The 18343-nt window shown below is 48.0% G+C and overlaps 6 protein-coding genes across 6 annotated transcripts; 4 read left to right on the top strand and 2 right to left on the bottom strand.

Annotated features, from left to right (window-relative positions):
- Positions 1–1239: 1239 nt before the first annotated feature.
- F4812DRAFT_449540 (ribosomal protein S2) lies at positions 1240–2288 on the bottom strand (the record flags this gene model as incomplete). Its single annotated transcript, XM_047935986.1, has 3 exons — positions 1240–1502; positions 1589–2037; positions 2119–2288. 3 exons carry the CDS (start codon positions 2286–2288, stop codon positions 1240–1242), a joined length of 882 nt encoding a protein of 293 aa, XP_047793814.1.
- Positions 2289–2509: 221 nt separating this feature from the next.
- On the top strand, positions 2510–4013 carry F4812DRAFT_414317 (ribosomal protein S15 precursor-like protein). Its single transcript, XM_047932872.1, has 2 exons — positions 2510–2837; positions 2900–4013. Exons 1-2 carry the CDS (start codon positions 2792–2794, stop codon positions 3805–3807), a joined length of 954 nt encoding a protein of 317 aa, XP_047793813.1. The 5' UTR covers positions 2510–2791; the 3' UTR covers positions 3808–4013.
- F4812DRAFT_414316 (vacuolar ATP synthase subunit D1) lies at positions 4014–5556 on the bottom strand. The gene is made up of 4 exons (XM_047932871.1): positions 5401–5556; positions 5243–5331; positions 4289–5181; positions 4014–4203 (listed from the first exon to the last, which is right to left on the bottom strand). Exons 1-4 carry the CDS (start codon positions 5430–5432, stop codon positions 4120–4122), a joined length of 1098 nt encoding a protein of 365 aa, XP_047793812.1. The 5' UTR covers positions 5433–5556; the 3' UTR covers positions 4014–4119.
- A 184-nt stretch (positions 5557–5740) lies between these two features.
- Positions 5741–8350, top strand: F4812DRAFT_414314 (nucleolar protein nop5). Its single transcript, XM_047932870.1, has 4 exons — positions 5741–5919; positions 5996–6085; positions 6151–7517; positions 7572–8350. Exons 1-4 carry the CDS (start codon positions 5885–5887, stop codon positions 7961–7963), a joined length of 1884 nt encoding a protein of 627 aa, XP_047793811.1. The 5' UTR covers positions 5741–5884; the 3' UTR covers positions 7964–8350.
- Positions 8351–11163: 2813 nt separating this feature from the next.
- Positions 11164–12934, top strand: F4812DRAFT_455610 (uncharacterized protein; the record flags this gene model as incomplete). The annotated part of the gene is made up of 2 exons (XM_047936853.1): positions 11164–12109; positions 12159–12934. 2 exons carry the CDS (start codon positions 11164–11166, stop codon positions 12932–12934), a joined length of 1722 nt encoding a protein of 573 aa, XP_047793810.1.
- Positions 12935–14666: 1732 nt separating this feature from the next.
- On the top strand, positions 14667–17551 carry F4812DRAFT_180943 (MNNG and nitrosoguanidine resistance protein). The gene is made up of 4 exons (XM_047930028.1): positions 14667–15531; positions 15589–16280; positions 16428–16739; positions 16949–17551. The coding sequence occupies exons 1-4, from the start codon at positions 15249–15251 to the stop codon at positions 17315–17317; spliced, it is 1656 nt and encodes a 551-aa protein (XP_047793809.1). The 5' UTR covers positions 14667–15248; the 3' UTR covers positions 17318–17551.
- The last annotated feature ends 792 nt before the right edge of the window (positions 17552–18343 follow it).

The following is an 18343-nucleotide window of genomic DNA, read 5'->3' as shown; positions in this document are numbered from 1 at the left end:
GCGAGAAGCTCATACAGAGAAAAGGCGGGGAGATATAGGGGTAATAGGTTGGAAGGGAAATATACACATGGTGGGAAGAGGAAGCATAAAGGGGGCAGAGAGAGGTGAGAGAGGGAAAGGAGTAGTGTTATTTGCGCTCTTTGATTCCGGCTCAATTATTCAGATACCCCCTTGACTAGGACCAAATATTCGGTCGGTCTGTTTGTTGGAATTATTCGCGAAGAGGAGAGAGGAGAGGCAGAGGTAGAGGGAAGAAGGGAAAAGAAAAGAAAAGTAAAAAAAGTAAAGATACCACATCCCGTAGATATATGGTTTTCATAAATACTACGAGAGATGTTTGAGAGATACCTTTTAACTCACTGTTTTGTATATCATATCATATATTTGCTGTGTTGAATATGTGATATCTGTTGTTTCGATGGTGTGGACTAGGAAGATGTGGATGTACTTAACTGCTCTTGATTTTGTAAACATATCAATTAATCATACCCCCAAGTTTACAACCTCGTCTCATCTGTTAATATAGCAATGTAATCATGATGGTGGAATGATTTCAATGCCCTCTGTATTAATATCAGGGCCATGCCCCCTAATAGTAGAACATAGCCATCGACCAATACGACAGCTTTTACAGCATAATTCGTAAGTATGCATGCTTAGAACACAATCCTCTACTAAGTATAGGTAATTAACCACCCATGCACGCGCCAAGTATAACTCATCAAGTTTCGTTCATTTGTAATTCTTCATTTCTTACGGCTAAGCTAGGAGGAAAAAAAAAGCGGGCGGGATAACGATTAAGTCCACCCCTTTGACTGTACAGGGCATTCCCCCGAGTCCGGGCGGACAGACACTACGACCGAGTCTCCAACGGAAGAAAAAGAAAAAAACAGGCATAAAAACCCACTTTCTGCTGCCGAAGGAGACATCGTAAGACCAGCCCCCGAAACACGGATATCTTTCCCTCATTAGTACGGTCAAGTTGACCCGAGCCTCCTCCTGTCCCGTCTGCGCGGCAGAAAATCAAAATATCGCGATGGTGGTGGCGGTGACGACGGGGGTACACATGGTGTACAAGTGGTAACAAAGGTGATGATAATTTTACCAGTCCACATTCTCCTCCATGTTTTGGGACTCAAAACTGAAACCTTCTAGACGTTGCTCCTCCTGCTGCTGCTCTCGCCCATCCTGTCCCTGTTCCTGAGCCTTAACCTCCGGTGTGCCGACAGCTGGTTGGTCCTACCATTGGCTGTCCTTGGCGTCCGTGGTAGCACCCCACTCACCGGCCGGGGGAGCGCCGGTGGCGTTGGCCCACTCGTCGGTCTGGCCGTCCCAGCCACCGGCTTGGGTAGCGGCGAAACCAGCAGGAGCGGGCGCCGTCTCCCATTCGCCAGCGGCAGCGCCGAAGGTGCCGGTCTCGATGGCAGCGGGACCAACCTCCTCAGTACCAGGTAGCTTCTCTTCCTCAACCTTCTCCTCGGCCTCGGCCTCAGGGTCACGGTCTGTAATTAATTATGTTAGTTCATATATTCTCCTTTGTCTCGTGCTCGGATTTCTATAACAAATAAATAAGAAAAAAAAAACGTACAGAAGTAAAGATCGACCATCACATCCCAGGGGACGTCACGGCTGGCGATGGTACCACGGATGCGCAGGACCTCACGGGCAAGCATCCACCAGACACAGCCAATGGCGTGGCGACCCTTGTTGTTGGTGGGGATGGCAACATCGACGTACTCGGTGGGGGAGTCAGTGTCGCAAAGGGCGATGACGGGGATGTTGACGTAGGAAGCCTCCTTGATGGCTTGGGCATCGGTGCGGGGGTCGGTGACAACGATCAGGCGGGGCTCCTTGAAAGATCGGGTGATGTAGTTGGTGAAAGAACCGGGGGTGAATCGACCGGCGATGGCAACGGCACCAGTGTGAGCGGCGAACTTGAGGACGGCACGCTGACCGTAGGGACGGGCGGAGATGACACAGATGTCGGCGGGGTTGTCAACGGCGGCGATGATGCGAGCAGCCAAGACAATCTTCTCCCTATAAACCAAGAAATCCAAGGTCAGTCAAGAGGTCGCAATTCCAAAAAGATAATTCGGAATAAAGAAATCTTCGTCATACCAGGTCTTGCCAATGTTGATGACATTGACACCGTCGGCGCGAGTCTTCCAGAGGTAAGGCTCCATGTGAACCTGCAAGTTCTTGGAACCGAGATGGGACTGAGCAGCTAGAAGCAGCTCGATGTCCTGAGACGTCGCGTGCATGGAGGCGGGGAGATTCGTGGGCGCCATCTTGACTTGAAATTGAGCAACTCACAAATCTTTTGATTGTGAAAAAAAGGAGGTGAAATGAGGGTGAGGAAGAAGAGTTGCTTTGCGTTGCGCGATCGTCTTGGTCAAGGTTGATAGAATTTCCCAAGCGAAAGGGAAAAAAAAGTTCGCGGGTAGATTTCAGCTGCTCTTCGAATTGTGATTTGGTGCGAAAGCTTAGGGTTTGGAGACGCTAGCCTCGATTGGGGTAGTCTGATTGGTTAGCTCGATAAGTCAAGTACCAAAGTACCTTGCATTGGGAACTTGAGGTCCATCTTGAAATGTTCAATTCATTATGTCAGCACAGAAATCGGTAAAGCCATTTATCCATTCCGCAACATCTTCCAATGGATGTCGGAGGGGTCCAAGTCCCCAATCCCGTCTTTTCCCAGGTCTGAGGAATAAAGTGGACCAACTGCTAAAAGTTCAAGTCTAAAAGTTGATTTCGTTTCTCAGCGGTTCATCGACTTCAATATAACGCCGCGATGCCGCCCCGAATACCAGGCGTGCAGCGCCTTGGTACTTTTTCCTGTAAGAATTGAGCTTGATTTTCACTTTCATGGCTATTCTCCGACTGACAATTGCTTGACCAGTGTGTCTTCGACCGGCCATAAAACCACCTACTTCGTCCCTCCTCCCAGTTACACAAACTGCCTCTCTGTCGCAAAAGGAAAAGAAGCGCCTGTCTAAGCAGGATCCTTACCGATGGGCTCAGATGCAGCAGCGCAAAGCTGCTCACCTAAAGAGACGAGAAGAGATCGAAGCGATCAGAGAGTCCCAGTATGGTGATCCCATCCGCGGTATCACAACCCCCTTTGTCGAGTCCTTCGACTCCGCCGGCCAAGCCCAGCTGTCTAAACCACCGGTCGACGACGACGGGAACCCTCTGGAAGAACCGCACGAGCTCCCCACCTCGCCCCATATTCTGAACAACCTCATCGACAAGAAGGAATTGGATTCCGCAGTCGATCTCGCCTATACTCTGACTCGGCCGATGCCGACAGAACTCGTGCCTGCTGGGTCGGAAGAGTACGAGCAGCTCATCGAACGTCACGAGCGGAACCACGCAAAGGCAGTCGAGGCCTTGAACAGGATTACGCACATGGACAACGGCTCTGCGAAGGATAGGCTGCATGCCAATATCCGGCGATGCGTCGAGACCTTCGGGAGACACGAGACCGATACTTTCTTAAGGCCCAAGGCCCTCTCACGAGGACAGGAGAGGGAAGAGAAACCGGTGCGAGGCGGTCCGGACACTGGAAGCAGCGAAGTCCAGATCGCCATCCTAACGGCCAAGATCCGGGCTCTGGCCACCGAGTTGGAAAGGGGGCGAGGCTACAAGGACAAGGTGGGTAAGCGGGATCTAAGGTTGATGCTTCATCGACGACAAAAATTATTGCGGTATATGGAGAGGAAGGAAAGGGGAAGTGATAGGTGGAAGCATATGATCGAGACACTCGGTCTTAGCCCGGCGACCTGGAAGGACCAAATCACGATATAAAGCTTTCCAGTGGAAGTGCGTGCTATGTGGAGTGTATCATATAGGCGGCCTAGATGCATACTCTGTAATAACATGTGCTTATGTACAATACAAACAAACAAAACACCAGCAGCCATTCGAGACGCGTGGGAGCTCTAACTGTCTGTCCATCAGCCTAGCGCCATTTAAAAAAAAAAGCAAGAGAAGAAAAGAAAAGAAAAGAAAATCCCGTGACAATCGCAGGTTTGGATGCTATTTCCTTGGTATCCCGTCCATTAGTTCTACAATTTCGAAGAGAGCGAAGGGGTGGTTTGTGAAGCCGCATGCGAGAAATCAGAATACGCTGATATAGTTGCCGATCCTCTCCTTTTGGTTCTGTGCTATGCACTCGGCAATCCACGTGATGTTGCGGATTTCCTATATTCCAAGTTAGAGACCGACATAGCAGAGCATATGAGAGTTAAGTTTAAGTTAAAGGAGACACGGAATTTCACCGCCTTACCTGCTCTCTAAGTTTCACCCACGCATACACGATAGCGTGTGTGAATTGTCTCGTGAAGGCATTCTTGGAAATCTCCATCTCCTTCTGGTAGAACATGTCCTCTAAACTTCTCTCGTTACCGCCGGCCCCGCCAGCCATGTTACCCGGACCTGATGGGCCACCGCCTAAACCTGCGGCATCAAAGAAGGCCTTGTAGTCGGAAACACCGTCCACGGCCAATCGTACACCTTCGAAATCCTCCGCCCTCGAGAGCATCAAAGTGCCCTCGGGGTAGAGCCGGCCAAAGTTGGGGTACAGCTTCTTACGGTCCTCCTTGCTCAGCTCCGTGCCGAAGGAGTTCAGGGTGATATTGATAGCTCGCCTGTCGGCCTCGAACTCGAGGATCTCGCTCATAACTTCCGACGTGGGGGTGCCGGCCATGTCTGGGTGGGTGTTGACGAAGTTGTAGAAGTCTTCGAGGTAGTTCTTGTACAGCGTGTTCCGCACAATTTCGATATTCAACTCGTCCAGGTCCTGGTGGCTCAGGCTACCCTTGAAGTAGGGGGCTAACGGCGTCTCTATCAGCACGCTGTTGTATAATTCTTCGATGTTGGTTGCTACGCAGAGGACGGGCATCGTCTCGAACCAGCCGAGAGGATGACATCGGTCCAGCAGCTCGCGCGTGTCTCGCTCGTGTAGGGTGCCCGTGATGAGAAGAGCGACGTTATCGATCATATAACCGTACGTTACATAATCTAAAAATTGCGCGAGGGATCCGACAGCATTTGCGCGGACATAACGGAACTCGGAGACGAGCTTGTCGGTTGTTTTGGCGGCGAGAGTAGAGGTGGATGGATTGGGAGGGAGAGAGGCGAGGAAATCGCCGTAAGCAGGGCCAAGTTGCAGCTTAAGATCTAGCCGGAGTTGTTAGATTTATCGCTATATGCTCTCACGCGTAGATGTAGGGGCGCATACCATCGATGGTCTCGCATTGCGTCAGGTTGGAATAGTTAGCACTAGTTAAAAGGCTGTTCCTGTATCCCCGTACGATGCCCTCGATGTAACTATATCAATCGTTATATTAGCTCGTGTAAATAAATCAAGAAGCTATTCACATAAGTATTTAAACTCACCCATTGTTAATATTAAAAAAGAGGCCCTCCATTTTGACAAATATGCTGTCGTTGATTTAATGAAAGGATACCTTAGGTGTAGGTAGGTATCTCTTAGAAGTAAGTTGATGTTCTAACTAGAGCTTAGTTCTTGCGGTTGTTGCATGCGCTAGAGGGCAGCTTGGGGATGTTGAATGTGGGATAAGGAAATATACTGTTTATCATAATGATGAACGCTTCTTATAAAAGGCTAATAAATATTATGCTCTTAAAAAGATAGGAAACACAGGGGTCAAGTCAAAATATGCGTTTTAACTGGCTCCCACATTCTCTCTCCACTTTTATGCTGCAGCTTTCCCAATTTTTTTTTCACGACGAAAGTTCGAATAAATTTTTTACACAAGCAATAGCTCCAAGATTTCTCCCAATCCTAAAATACAACCATTGCCGTCGCGAAGAGAGCTCTGCAGGACAACACATATATTGTTATTATACTCCTGCAATCATGCCTCTCTTCGTTCTCGCAGAGACGCCTGCGGGGTAAGTTCTCGCAATTTTCATCATGATGCATGGTGGTGCATGGTGCGCATGAACAACTATACTGACGCGATGATAGCTACGGTCTCTTCAAGGCCAAGGACAAGAAGTTATTATCACGAGATGATGTCCAGAAGCAGCTTTCCAGCGCCGAGGCCATTAACTCGATGTAAGTTTGCTATCCCAATCTTACTACTAATTGGCCAAGAGCGCGTGCTCACCACCTTCGCATAGGCTATCGCTCAAAAAGATGATCAAGTTCGAAGACTCGGCTCAAGCCTTGGGTGAATACACTGCTCTTACAGAAGGAAAAGTCACCCCGATGTTACAGAATCTACTCGACGATATAAAGGAGGAACGAAAGGCGTCGCTTGCTGTGGCTGATCCGAAATTGGGTGCCGCAATCAACGTTTTGCCCCAGTTGAACATCACTCCAGTATCCGATTCATCTACCAATGATCTCTTCCGCGCCATTAAGACCTATCTTCCTGAGCTTTTCCCTGAGCTAGAAAGCGACTACTTGGGCAACATGGCCCTTGCCCTGTCGCACTCCATTTCTCGCCATAAGCTTAAGTTCTCCCCTGATAAGGTGGACGTTATGATTGTCCAAGCTATCAAGCTTCTCGACGATCTGGACAAGGAGTTGAACAACTATGCTATGCGAGTCAAGGAGTGGTATGGATGGCATTTCCCTGAGTTGGACCGCATTGTGCAAGACAACCTTGCCTATGCTCGCATCATCCTCACCATGGGAACGAGAGAAAACGCCCCCAATACCGACTTTTCTGAAATCCTACCTGATGATATCGAAGCTCGCGTCAAGGCAGCTGCAGAAGTCAGTATGGGTACTGAAATTCTTGAATTTGATTTGGAAAACATCAAGCTCCTTGCTGAGCAGGTCATCAGCTTCACTGAGTACCGACAGCAGCTCTCCCAGTATCTGACATCGCGTATGAAGGCAATTGCCCCCAACCTAACAGAGCTTCTTGGCGAGTTAGTTGGTGCTCGTCTTATTGCCCATACCGGTTCTCTTCTGAAGCTGGCAAAGAGCCCTGGTAGTACCATCCAGATCCTAGGTGCGGAAAAGGCGCTTTTCCGTGCTCTGAAGACCAAGCACGACACTCCCAAGTATGGTCTTATCTACCACTCATCTCTTGTGGGACAGGCCACTGGTAAGAACAAGGGTAAAATTGCCCGTACTCTGTCTGCTAAGGCCGCTTTGTGTCTACGTGTCGATGCTCTTTCTGAGCTGAGCACCGAGGGTGCCGATGGCGAGGATATCCCAGTGGACGACGAGGAGAGGGCCGATATGGGTATCCGTCTTCGTGCACTACTAGAGGATAAACTACGAAAGTTAGAAGGCAAGCCATTGGTGTCTAAGGGTACCAAGATTGCTCCCAATGGTGCTACACCATCCAAGTTCGAGGTTAAATCGACGCGAGGCTATAATGCCGATGCCGATGCTGTTGCCACGTCGGCCAAGAAGACAACTAGCAAGCCCTTAATCCAAGAAGTTGAGGACACTCCGATGCAAGACGCGGAGGACGAGGATGAATCCGAAGAGGAGGATTCGGATGTAGATATGAACGGCACTAAAACTGGTAAGTGGTCCAATGAAGCCTTATCTTACATCAATATCAGCTAACAACCAGTAGCCAAGTCAAAAGAGAAGACACCGAAGAAGGAAAAGCACTCGGCAAAGAAGGACAGGAGCAAGAAGGCTACCAACGAGGCCGAGGCTACTCCTACGCGACCTGCTAAGCTGTCCGAGGCCGACTATGAACGACTAGCAGAGGCAGCCGGTATCTCGGTCTCCAAATTCAAGCGCAAGTACGAGCGTGGCGATGTGAAGGTGAATGCCGACGGAACGCCACAAGTTGTCAGCAAGAAGGAGCTCAAGAAGTTAAAGAAGGCCGAATCTAAGGCTGCCGAGGAAACGCCTTCTAAAGGCGAGGCTGACGCAGACTCCAAGAAGAAGCGAAAGCACTCGGACGATAGCCCAGAGAAGAAAAGCAAGAAGAAGTCGAAGAAGGAAAAGTCCTCGTAGATGTTACTCATAACTCTTCTTCGTCTGTACTATAATTAGTAAAAGCGCGATTCTTGCAATCATGGACGACGGCGTTCCGGTGGTCATACCAGGGGTCAGTGTTGGAGTTGGTTGGCTTCTTTAGATAGCTAATTAGATGGAAGCTATCAAGACAGTTTTGTGATTCTAAGTTGAACCGAATTTCAGGCACTTCCAGTTGATGTTTTCTACCCACCCAGTTATTTGTACTCGAGAATAAGGAATACCTACTCGGGAAGAGATATATCTTGAAGGACAAAAGCCTAAGATACTCCCAAAGCTATCTAATGCTGACCCCGATTGGGATAGCAGTTGCATCTAGTCTCCATATTGAGCCAATGTTAGTCAATCAACGCTTATTATTTTCCAGTGTTTTCGCTGCATGATCCTCGGGAGACATCTACGGAGGGAATCGTCACGCATGATATGATACCCTTGCCTAATATCTTAGCTTGTAATATCAGGGGCTGGTTACCTATTCAGCGACAACAGGTTATACGTAAGCCTCTATCGATCCAGCACATAACACAAGTTTCACCAGAAATGCAGTTTAAATTGTCATTTTATTCGGTCTACTATGTATAACTACTAGGCCCAGGTACTTTAAGTTAATCCCGCCCCGAACAGCGTGATTATTCGATTCCCAGTAGGTACCTAGAACATAATCAATCATATACGTGTATACGTGTATACTGTTATTCGACGTGATCGAACCTTGAGCCAAACGGTTTATCGCCTTGCTCGAGCCTCGAATTGAGAGCATTGCCTCTGGATGCTACCTACTTATGTAATGCATGACAGGTAGAATATGATCTGGTGATTCTGGCGATTGCTTTGCAAAAGGGTGGTAAGTTACGGCTTTGATTTCCGTATTTGTCTATGGAGAGCATGGCTGAGGAAACATCGAAACGAAACGAGCCTCATCACAGCGGCTAAAACAATTAGCTATTTTTATACCATTCGCCATGGTTTTTCAATACCTGTTATGCGTACGATACCACGAGACATGAGAAGACGAAAAAGGTCCCAAGGCGTTGATTGCTACGGCTGCTACATAGGTACTTAATTACATAAGTACCTAGGTACAAAGTACTTGGGTACTCGAGGTACCTCAGGTATCGTCTCTTTGTACCTAGGTATCTTGTAGCGCATACTATCGTTTGCTTAGCCACATCTTGGGCTGCTTTTTGAAATGTGGTTAACATCGAAAAACGTTGAATTTGTTCAAATCCCTGTCGAGCTGAGATTCGAAGTTCCATGGAATCCAAGCCTCATACGCTAGACCATATTTGGCATAGATTCTAGAGCGCTATCACGGCAAGCACGGGTCTTTTTGACCCTGAACTGCCGATACGTTAGATCTTACCTAGGTACGAAACCACGGTTCGACAAGTCGGTACCACTCTAGCGCCGACCTTCCGCCGTTGAAACTCTGGGTTTAGACAAGGGGCAAGAACGCAATGACAGGTAAGGAAATGATCTCTCAAACAAGGCTACTAACCTCAGAAGATCACTACCTGACCTAAGGTATAATGGTCCTAGGTTGAATAAAATTGAAGCATGCTGGTTGTGCTAGGTATCGTGCCGGTGTAAACAATGGAGTTAGGTTCATATCAAGTCCGAGATTCAGGCAGGTTAAATAAGATAGATAGATGATAGGATTTAGGTAGGGGTGGCTGAGCAAGCGTGTCCGGCATATTTTAATTTCCTCCTTTTAGCTTATACACACAATATGCACACACACTTGGTGCACCTTATGCACATATATCATGCATCCATCACATGAGCTTTTATTCCGTGCATAACCTCAAGCCTCGAACGAGTTGCCCCGAGGTTTGTCAATTGCTTGTTAGTTGCTTGTTGGGTAGGTATTTGTTTATAATACACGGTTTTGACAAATTTCGTAGGAGGCGCCGCATTCGTTACTAAAACAAATATTCGCGAAGAACGAGATGTGTTTGTATTGTATTGAATAGACACTTTTTTTTTGTATTGGATAGGCGCTTTTGTATATTGTAGCTGCTGGCAATAGGAACAGTTTTAAGGTAAGGTTTTGCCATGATCCCGTTAGAGCCGACGGGGTATTCCTAAAGGTCCCTTTCTCTTTTTTTTCGTCGGTCCTCTACCGCACCGCTCATCGGTCGAACAAGTGCTGCCGTCGTGCCGTTAATGCTCCCGGGACTAACTTCAACGGAATACGGTGATTGGGACCTGAAACCGTGAAACTCTAAATACTCGAAAAGTAAAGCCTACCTACTTAGAGTACAGATAGAAAGCATGCTCCTCGGCTAAGGCTTTCCAAACATAGGTAGTCAGCCCTATAGTTTGTTCTGCGCTGTACGGTCTTTGATGCTCTTGATATGTTTAAAGTTGGGTCGTGGAGGCATTTTGGCGATTAGGTAGCCGAGAGTATTGGGTCTGAGCCTTGCAAAGCGCTGTAGAGGGTAATGATCTGGTAGTTAGCGAGTTATATAAGATTCCACTATCGAAGACTCAAGAGATCTACAGGTATCTAAGGTTTAGGTACTACCTGTTCCCTAAGTCCACCCGCAATTGCCTTTCATAATAGCGTATATTACATAGAATTTATACTTTTGTAGGCTTAAATCGTACCGGATTTATGCAAAAGTTAAACTCGTTATGGTAGGGTTTCACTGTACACCTTCGTGCAAGGCTCCTATTGGTCTTGTCGGCCTCTATGGGGGGGAGGGGAAGGGGAAACAGACCTTTCCACACTAGCTGACGCGTCCTTTCTCCTCTTTAATCGACAATCTGGATGGTACAACCCTTGTAAAGGTTTCCCGACGGGGCCAAATACTAGCCAGATACTAGCTCAATGCTAGCCAAGTATCTTGCAAAGCCACACATTTGACTTAAGGATCCCCAAGCTGCTGCGAGCTTTAGACACCGGTGCCCCAGACACCCGTGTTATCCAAGAGTTTCCCGGTCTTCTCATCTTCTCTTGCTTCTTCCGAGTTTTTACTGATTCTATTTCTTCCCTCACTCCAACATTTCTATATAAATACAACAACCCCTGTCACACATAACATCTATCTTACAATTGAACTGAACAAAATAAAAACTAAACAGAATAAAACCGAACAAAACAAAATCAAACAATCACTTCACAGGCGAAGTCGTCGCGAAGTCAGATTTGAGAAATTAGATCCCCTTGCTCTGTCATGTCATCTCCATCGAATTCAGGCCTGTCATCAGGCCTGCTTTCAACCTCAACCTCTGACATGGCTGACCCCCTTGAGCTCTTCGATTTTTCCCAATTTGACTCAAAATCGTACCGATCAACTTCCATCTCCGGCTCTCCAACTACCGCTGTGAAGCCTCAATTTGCCATGACCTCAACAGCGGTAACAACACCCAGTATCTTATCGACGGCACAAGTATTACCCGGCCCCAGCCATCAGTATGATCAGTACAAGCAGCAGACCCCTTTCGTCCCAGGAGCTCTTGCCAGCACGATTGCTTTCAACAACAGCAACCAAGTCGCCGGCTATAATCTAGACTACCTGTCTCCGGAGATGGGTTCGGTTGAAGATGCATTCGACTTCAACACTCTGCCTTCGCAGAATATAAACCCCACAGCCATGGATCTCGATTTCGAATCCCGGGCGGATGCTTCGTTCTTCTTCGAGTCGACGATTAACCCCAACGCCATTGGAGGACAACCCCAAACAATGATGTCGCCCATCGTTCCAAGTCAGACAAGCAATGTTGGAAGGATGTATCCTGGTATGCACCAGCAGGCTGCATTGGCAAAGGCCCAGGCACAGCAACAGGCACAACGACAGCATTTCATTCAACAGCAACAAAACCGACAAAACCAACAAGCCAAGCAAACCCGGCCAAAAGCCCCGATGCCACCAGACCCACTCGTGGAGCAGAAGATTACCCAACTTCTTAACTCGATGAGATCGACCGCCAGTGCTACTCCTGCAGAGTCGAGTGATAGTACCCCTGCTGTCCAGCTACCCAAGCTCAAGAAGGAAGAAGAGGAGATGGATGAGGACGAGAGACTTCTTGCTAGCGAAGAAGGAAAGAAGCTTAGCAGTAAAGCAAGACGCCAGCTACGGAATAAAGTGTCTGCACGTGCTTTCCGTTCGAGAAGGAAGGGTAAGGTTCACAGTCCATTAGCAAAAACCGCGTGCTAATATTATAACAGAGTACATCTTTCAGCTTGAGACCGAGATTGCGAGCAAAGTAACCGAAAATGGCAACTTGCGTGCTCAGATGCGTGCTTTGATAGAAGAGAACAAGCGCCTTACCGATTTCAGCAAGACGCTACTTTCATCGCCGTCCTTCTCTGATTTTCTGAAAGCCCTACCCTCTGCTCTTTTGCAGCCGCAGCCGCAGCCCGAGCCCCAGGTTCGCGGAGATGCCAACACTTTCATGGCAGGTCCCCAGAATCATCCACATCAGCAGATAGGGATGGTCATGTTACCTGAGCAACCAATGGACTTGAGTATGCTAACCCCAAACAACTCTGACTTCAATTATCAACCTCGCGTCTATGCGCTATTGGAGACACCCGAAGTTTCATTCATCGACACTGAAGTTTTGGGTGGAAAGGGATCAAGTTTTGTGGAATCCTTTTCGCCAGAAGCCGAGAAGGATGTAGTTCCTGTACTGAAGTCTCCGGTATCAGAAACTACCGCCCTGCCTGAAGCATCTGAGAGCTCAACTGGAAACGTTGACGGGGACATTTATGATGACGAAACAATCATTACATCCTCGGCGCCTATTGAGCTGAATACGGATAGCCTCATTGCTGTCGACATCTTTGGAGGTATCGAACTGGAAAAGGCCTTGGCTAGGTATGAACTTGTCGACTCTTCAGAGGAAGATACCGTTGCCATTATTGCCGCACGACGGGTCGAGCGTCTTGCGGCAAGCCTTGAACCCGTCTTGGCTAGGTTAGATACGCTCAGCATGGCATAGATGATGAGTTAAACAACAACTGGCTCGTTATGGCGTTAGGGTTTTTTGCATTACAGAACAAAAGGAACGGAACGGCTCGAGTGGACTTCAGCACCGCATACAATATTACATTTACTCTACTAGGGGTCTCGTGGAAAGCAGTGGGACATGGACGAGGCGCTTCGGAAGAGTGCTACTTATGAGACATAGGAATTGGGGGGTCATTATGTCGTTTAGTGTTGGTTTGTAATACGGATGTAGCCAGTTGGCGATTTTTTTTTGTACCAATACCCAAAGTGACAACACTCAAGCTCAATGTGTTTGTCAGGTAGCAGATGCGAAACATGGAAGACGAAGATTTTTTTGATTTTTTTTTTGGAAGGTTCCTAGAACCAGCTTACCTTACCTAGTTAGTTGAACAACTTCGTCATTCCGCAAGGAACTCTCAATAGGTACCTAACCTATCTTCTACTCGACCTCGTGACAAAGGTATTTCCTGATCCAGTTGTCTTAATACAGCAGTTGCAAGGATATTTGGATTCTCGGGATTCGTAGCGGGTCCATAAGTCGGTAATTGAATGCATCTTGATGGAATATATCATATCGTGGGTTAGGTATCTTAGTTTAAAGACGAAGTTGAGACATTTGTGAACTATAACCTAAGGTAATTGTCATTATTAATTCTTAGTCAAGTCCTATTTCAACATTAATTACCTGTTATTGTAATGGTATTATAAGGTTCATTACTGTGCTCATGCGAGTTTCGGCCTCGCGTTTGAAAAAACCGATATCATGAGGTGATTTTATCTTCTGCAACGTATTTATATGTGAGGTCAGACATCACATCACCTCATCACAACACTGAAAAAAAAAAAAAAAAAAAAAAAAAAAAGGCACCGAAGATACGAGATACCTAGAGTAGCAGCAGTAAGATAAGGTCTACTGTATTACATATACGGCGAGCAGTTACAGGATTGGTTCGTATCACTGCTAAGTAAAACATCAAGAATATCCGAAGGCTGCTTACCAAGGAGTAAAACGCCAGAATCCTTCCAACGAATCCCCTCCATCCCACCTCTCCCATACCCCCGCTCCTCAAAGCCAAGATATGGCATGTTTTATTTAAACTTGCCTATGTGGTTACACTACCTCACGTATCGAAGGGGGTAGCATTCGTTGGTCGAATAGCACATGGTAAAAAAAAAAAAAGGAAAGGGGGCCCTCGCGCATATTGTAGGGCTCGGTCGTTTACGACGTGCATCTTGCGGTGAGCCGCTACGACTATCAGATATGCACATATATCCCCCATACATTAGATACCTAACCATATCACAGCCGTGAAGTTAATGCTAATGCTATAAAAATGCTCACGTATTCCCCCTTGTTCCCGAGATGATAATACCGGGAATTATGCAAATGGGCTTTAATGTGGTAGCGGCATTATCATATTTGAACCACGCCGAGATATCGTACCCATCTTTTGATCATGACGAGTCATGACCTCTTTTTTTTTCTAGCTTTTTTTTCTTGTTCGTTCGTTTCGTTGACTGGCTGACCATCTTTTTATCGGCAGCCGAATTCGGGGCGGCGTCTGCATGGCATCAAGCAAGACATACAACACACTACGCCATCTTTCCTTCATGTCACTGCGGCACGTTCACCTTATCTCGAAAGGCCAGGTGCACAATGTGGTGCCAATGAAGGAAGGATACCTGACTACGCCCGGTCCCGATTAGACCAACATTCGATGTAGAAGGCGATGGATCTAGGACCTTACCTGCTTATGGATGGATCTTTCTCAGCCCTCGCACCCCTTCCCTCTTAAAAGTACCCATTAAATGGTCATGGACGTTGGGTAGTCGGTCCTCGGGTACCGAAAAAAAAAAGGTGACATCAGCACGAAGATGGCGCGCGCGCGCGAGACGGAGTTAAGTTATTATTTTAGCTCGTTATGCCGTTATGCCGATGTACACCATGTTAGGTACATTGTCATTATCTCCATCGCGAAAGAGATCTGAGAAGGAAAAAAAAGAGAAAGAAAAAAAGGGTACCATAGTAGTAATAGTAAGCTTTGATTTTACTTTTAGAATAGGAATATGTCGGCTCGGTGACTCGGGGATATTTGGGACTTACCCCCCTCTCTTATGTATTATATCCGACCATCATCGACTCATCGTAGCTTTATATACGAGAGATAACTCTCTTCCGAGGGTTCTCCGCTAGCAAACAAGCACCAGTCACTCTTTTGTTGTTGGGGCACAATATATCCCTTATTCCATGGTTTAGGTTTAGGTTTAGGGTTTCCGAATATATAAATTAATAGAAGTAGTAAGAGATGTCGCTGCCGCATAGGCCCTCGGTCATTTCCTTCACGAGCCCTGCGGCTGGCGCTCGGGACGGCCCCTTCAGACCAGAGACGATCGAGACGAGTTGGTTGAGATATGCGACGGATACGGAAGACTCCGACGGCACAATTCTTCAGGACCCTCCTCCTCGGGAGAACGACTTTGTCGAAGATGCAGGAGACCGGTACGAGGAGCCACACCGGAGCGCCGGGTTTTGGGATCCGAGGATGGCCAAGGTCCGGCGAGAGGTGGTTATTAATTGGCTTCGGACGCGTTAGTCAAGCCTCGGCTGCTTTTGGGAGAGACAGTAAAGTTGACCGTGTTGTCTAGTTTTGATGCTCATGACGTTCATCTTAGCAGTGCTGTCTATGTACTGGGGCGTGCTCACACACATCGACAAGAACATCCACAGCCTAACCATCTTCGTGGTCGACTTTGACGGCCAGGTTGCGCCGTACGACGACGTGACGCCCCTCGTAGGACCGACTGTAACGGAGATAGCGCAGGAGGTCATCGACTCGCCGGTGACGCGGAAGTTGGGGTACACCATCGTGTCACCCGACGAGTTCGGATACGATCCGATTGCTGTGAGGCAGGCTGTGTACGACTGGGACTGCTGGGCGGCCATCATCGTTAACCCGAACGCTACCGCGCTGTTACAGGAAGCTGTCTCCACGGGAAACTCGTCCTACGATCCCACGGGCGCCATCCAGTTCATCACCCAGTCCGCGAGACAGGAGACCACGACCCTCAGCTATATCGTCCCACTGTTCAACGCCTTCGCTTCCCAGTTCGCAGCACGGTTCGGCCCGACGTGGACGCGGAGTGTCATGTCCAACTCGTCTCTCGATAGGGACCTGATTGCCAGAGCGCCCGCGGCCCTGAGCCCCGGTGTCACGCCCCTATCTCTCGATCTGCGTCCTTTCGGCCCGTCTACGGCTACACCCACGGTCAGCATCGGTCTGATCTACCTTATCATCGTTGCATTCTTCTCCTTCACCTTCTTCTTGCCTATCCACATGGTATGTGTTATTCATTGTTACTCACCGTCCGACTTTATTCCCGGGACGAATCGGACCGTGTCCTTGTTATACAGCTCCTCCCGTTAAACGCACGCATACACACACACACACACATGGACTAACATGAACTTGTCTTTCTTTTTTTAGCAATTCGTAATCCCCAAAGGCCACCCGCCGCTACGCTTCTGGCAGCTCATCCTGTGGCGGCTCTTCGCGACGACAACGACGTACTTCCTAGTGTCGCTCATCTACTCGTTCGTGTCGCTCGCCTTCCAGATCCCCTTTTCCAACCCGCCGGCGTCGCCTACCGAGCCCGCGGTCAACCCCACCGCGTACGGCCACGGCTCCTTCGCCGTCTACTGGATGGTGAACTTCGTCGGCATGTGCGCGCTGGGCCTCGCCTGCGAGAACATGGGCATCATCATCGGGCAGCCTTGGACCGCGGGCTGGCTCATCTTCGTAAGTACCACCCCACCCACTCTCTCCCCTATTCGTCTTCCTCCGTTCCACAGATTACCTAGGCTCTTGTCCTAAAGTTTGCCCCTGCATTCGCAGGGGGGGAGGAGTGACCGACTTCTCTATGAGAAGTTTGGCAAAAGTTTGAAGAGACAGAAAAAAAAGGGAAAAAGAAGCTTGCTAACTTTTCACGTCTCGCGCGCGCGCAATAGTGGGTCATCACCAACGTATCGACGGCGTTCTACGCGATCGAGCTGGCGCCGGGGTTCTTCCGGTGGGGGTACGCGTGGCCGCTGCACCACATCGTGCAGGCGAGCCGGTCGATCCTGTTCGACCTGCACTCGGAGATCGGGCTGAACTTCGGGGTGCTGTTCGCGTGGGTGGCCGTGAACACGGCGCTGTTCCCGCTGTGCTGCTACGTCGGGCGGTGGCGCCAGGAGCGCGGCCAGCGCGCCGCCGAGCGCGCCGCCGACTCCTACGCCGTCTTCGACGCCCGCGCCGAGGGCCAGAAGAAGGTCGTCCCCAAGGAGAAGGGCGCGCTGCCGCCCGTGAGGAAGAGGGGGTTTATGAGGGGTGTGTAGAGGTGGTTTAGGTTAGGTTAGGAGCTAGGTATAGGTATAGGTACAGGTATAGGTAGGGTACGGAAAGAGAAAAAAGGGGGGGAGAGAAGAAGAGCATGTATAATTCAACCTAACATAACATAAGATCTGCTTGGATATAAGGTACTTATTTATACCTTGCATTGCATTTTAAGCATCTGGACAGCGGGTATTGGATTAGATTATTAGAAATCATCACCATCATCATCATCATCATCATTAGTTAGAATAGAGCAGCGTTAATCGATTTTTTTTTTTTTTTTTGAATTCTTTCCCGTGTCGAAAATTGAATGGATATAGGTAATAGGTATGTAACGTAAAAACGTCAAATAAAGGCTTTGGCAATATCTAGTAATATAAATTAACATGTTTATTTGACGAGAATGTCCGTCCGGCAGCAATTGTTGGATAGCCCCAACGGTGTTCCGTAGCGCAGACTCTACCTCACGGCTAGCTCATACATAGTAGAGCAGCCGTGAACGGATCCTTAGTGTGAGTAATGTGAAACCTACCTACTAGTAGGTATCGCTTCATATTGCCAATTTGAGAGAATTGGTTTGAATACAATATCTCCATTGGGGATCGCCTTGTCGCGTTGTAAAAAGTAAGTGGTGAATTTAGGTTGGCACTCGTGAGGAGTTGTTGTGCGATGCGGAGTCCGTTGTGGCGTTCCGACTTACAGGGAACGTTATATGAACATAAATTTGTTGAAAATGCCCTCAGCATGAAGTTGCGCTTTGGTAAACTTTATAACTTTGAAAAAACGGTCAGTTATAATATTAACTAAATATAGAAGTTTCAGGTCGCACGACCTATTAGACTATGTCACAGTAAGTTTGGCCATCTTGCTTGAGTGGAAGATTGGCATTTCAGGGCTATCAAAAGTTAGGTACTAGAAAGTAAACTATTCGAGTAAAGATGCTTTTAGATGAACTTTGGGTTTAGGTTCTTGGGTAATCTAAATCATTAATTAGAAAAGATTATATGAATCGAATATAACCTTAGGTA

Source organism: Daldinia caldariorum (genome assembly GCF_022478825.1).
Source record: "Daldinia caldariorum strain CBS 122874 unplaced genomic scaffold F4812scaffold_2, whole genome shotgun sequence".
In the NCBI taxonomy this organism is placed as follows: Eukaryota; Fungi; Ascomycota; class Sordariomycetes; order Xylariales; family Hypoxylaceae; genus Daldinia; species Daldinia caldariorum.
This window is presented reverse-complemented; position numbering and strand designations above follow the sequence as displayed.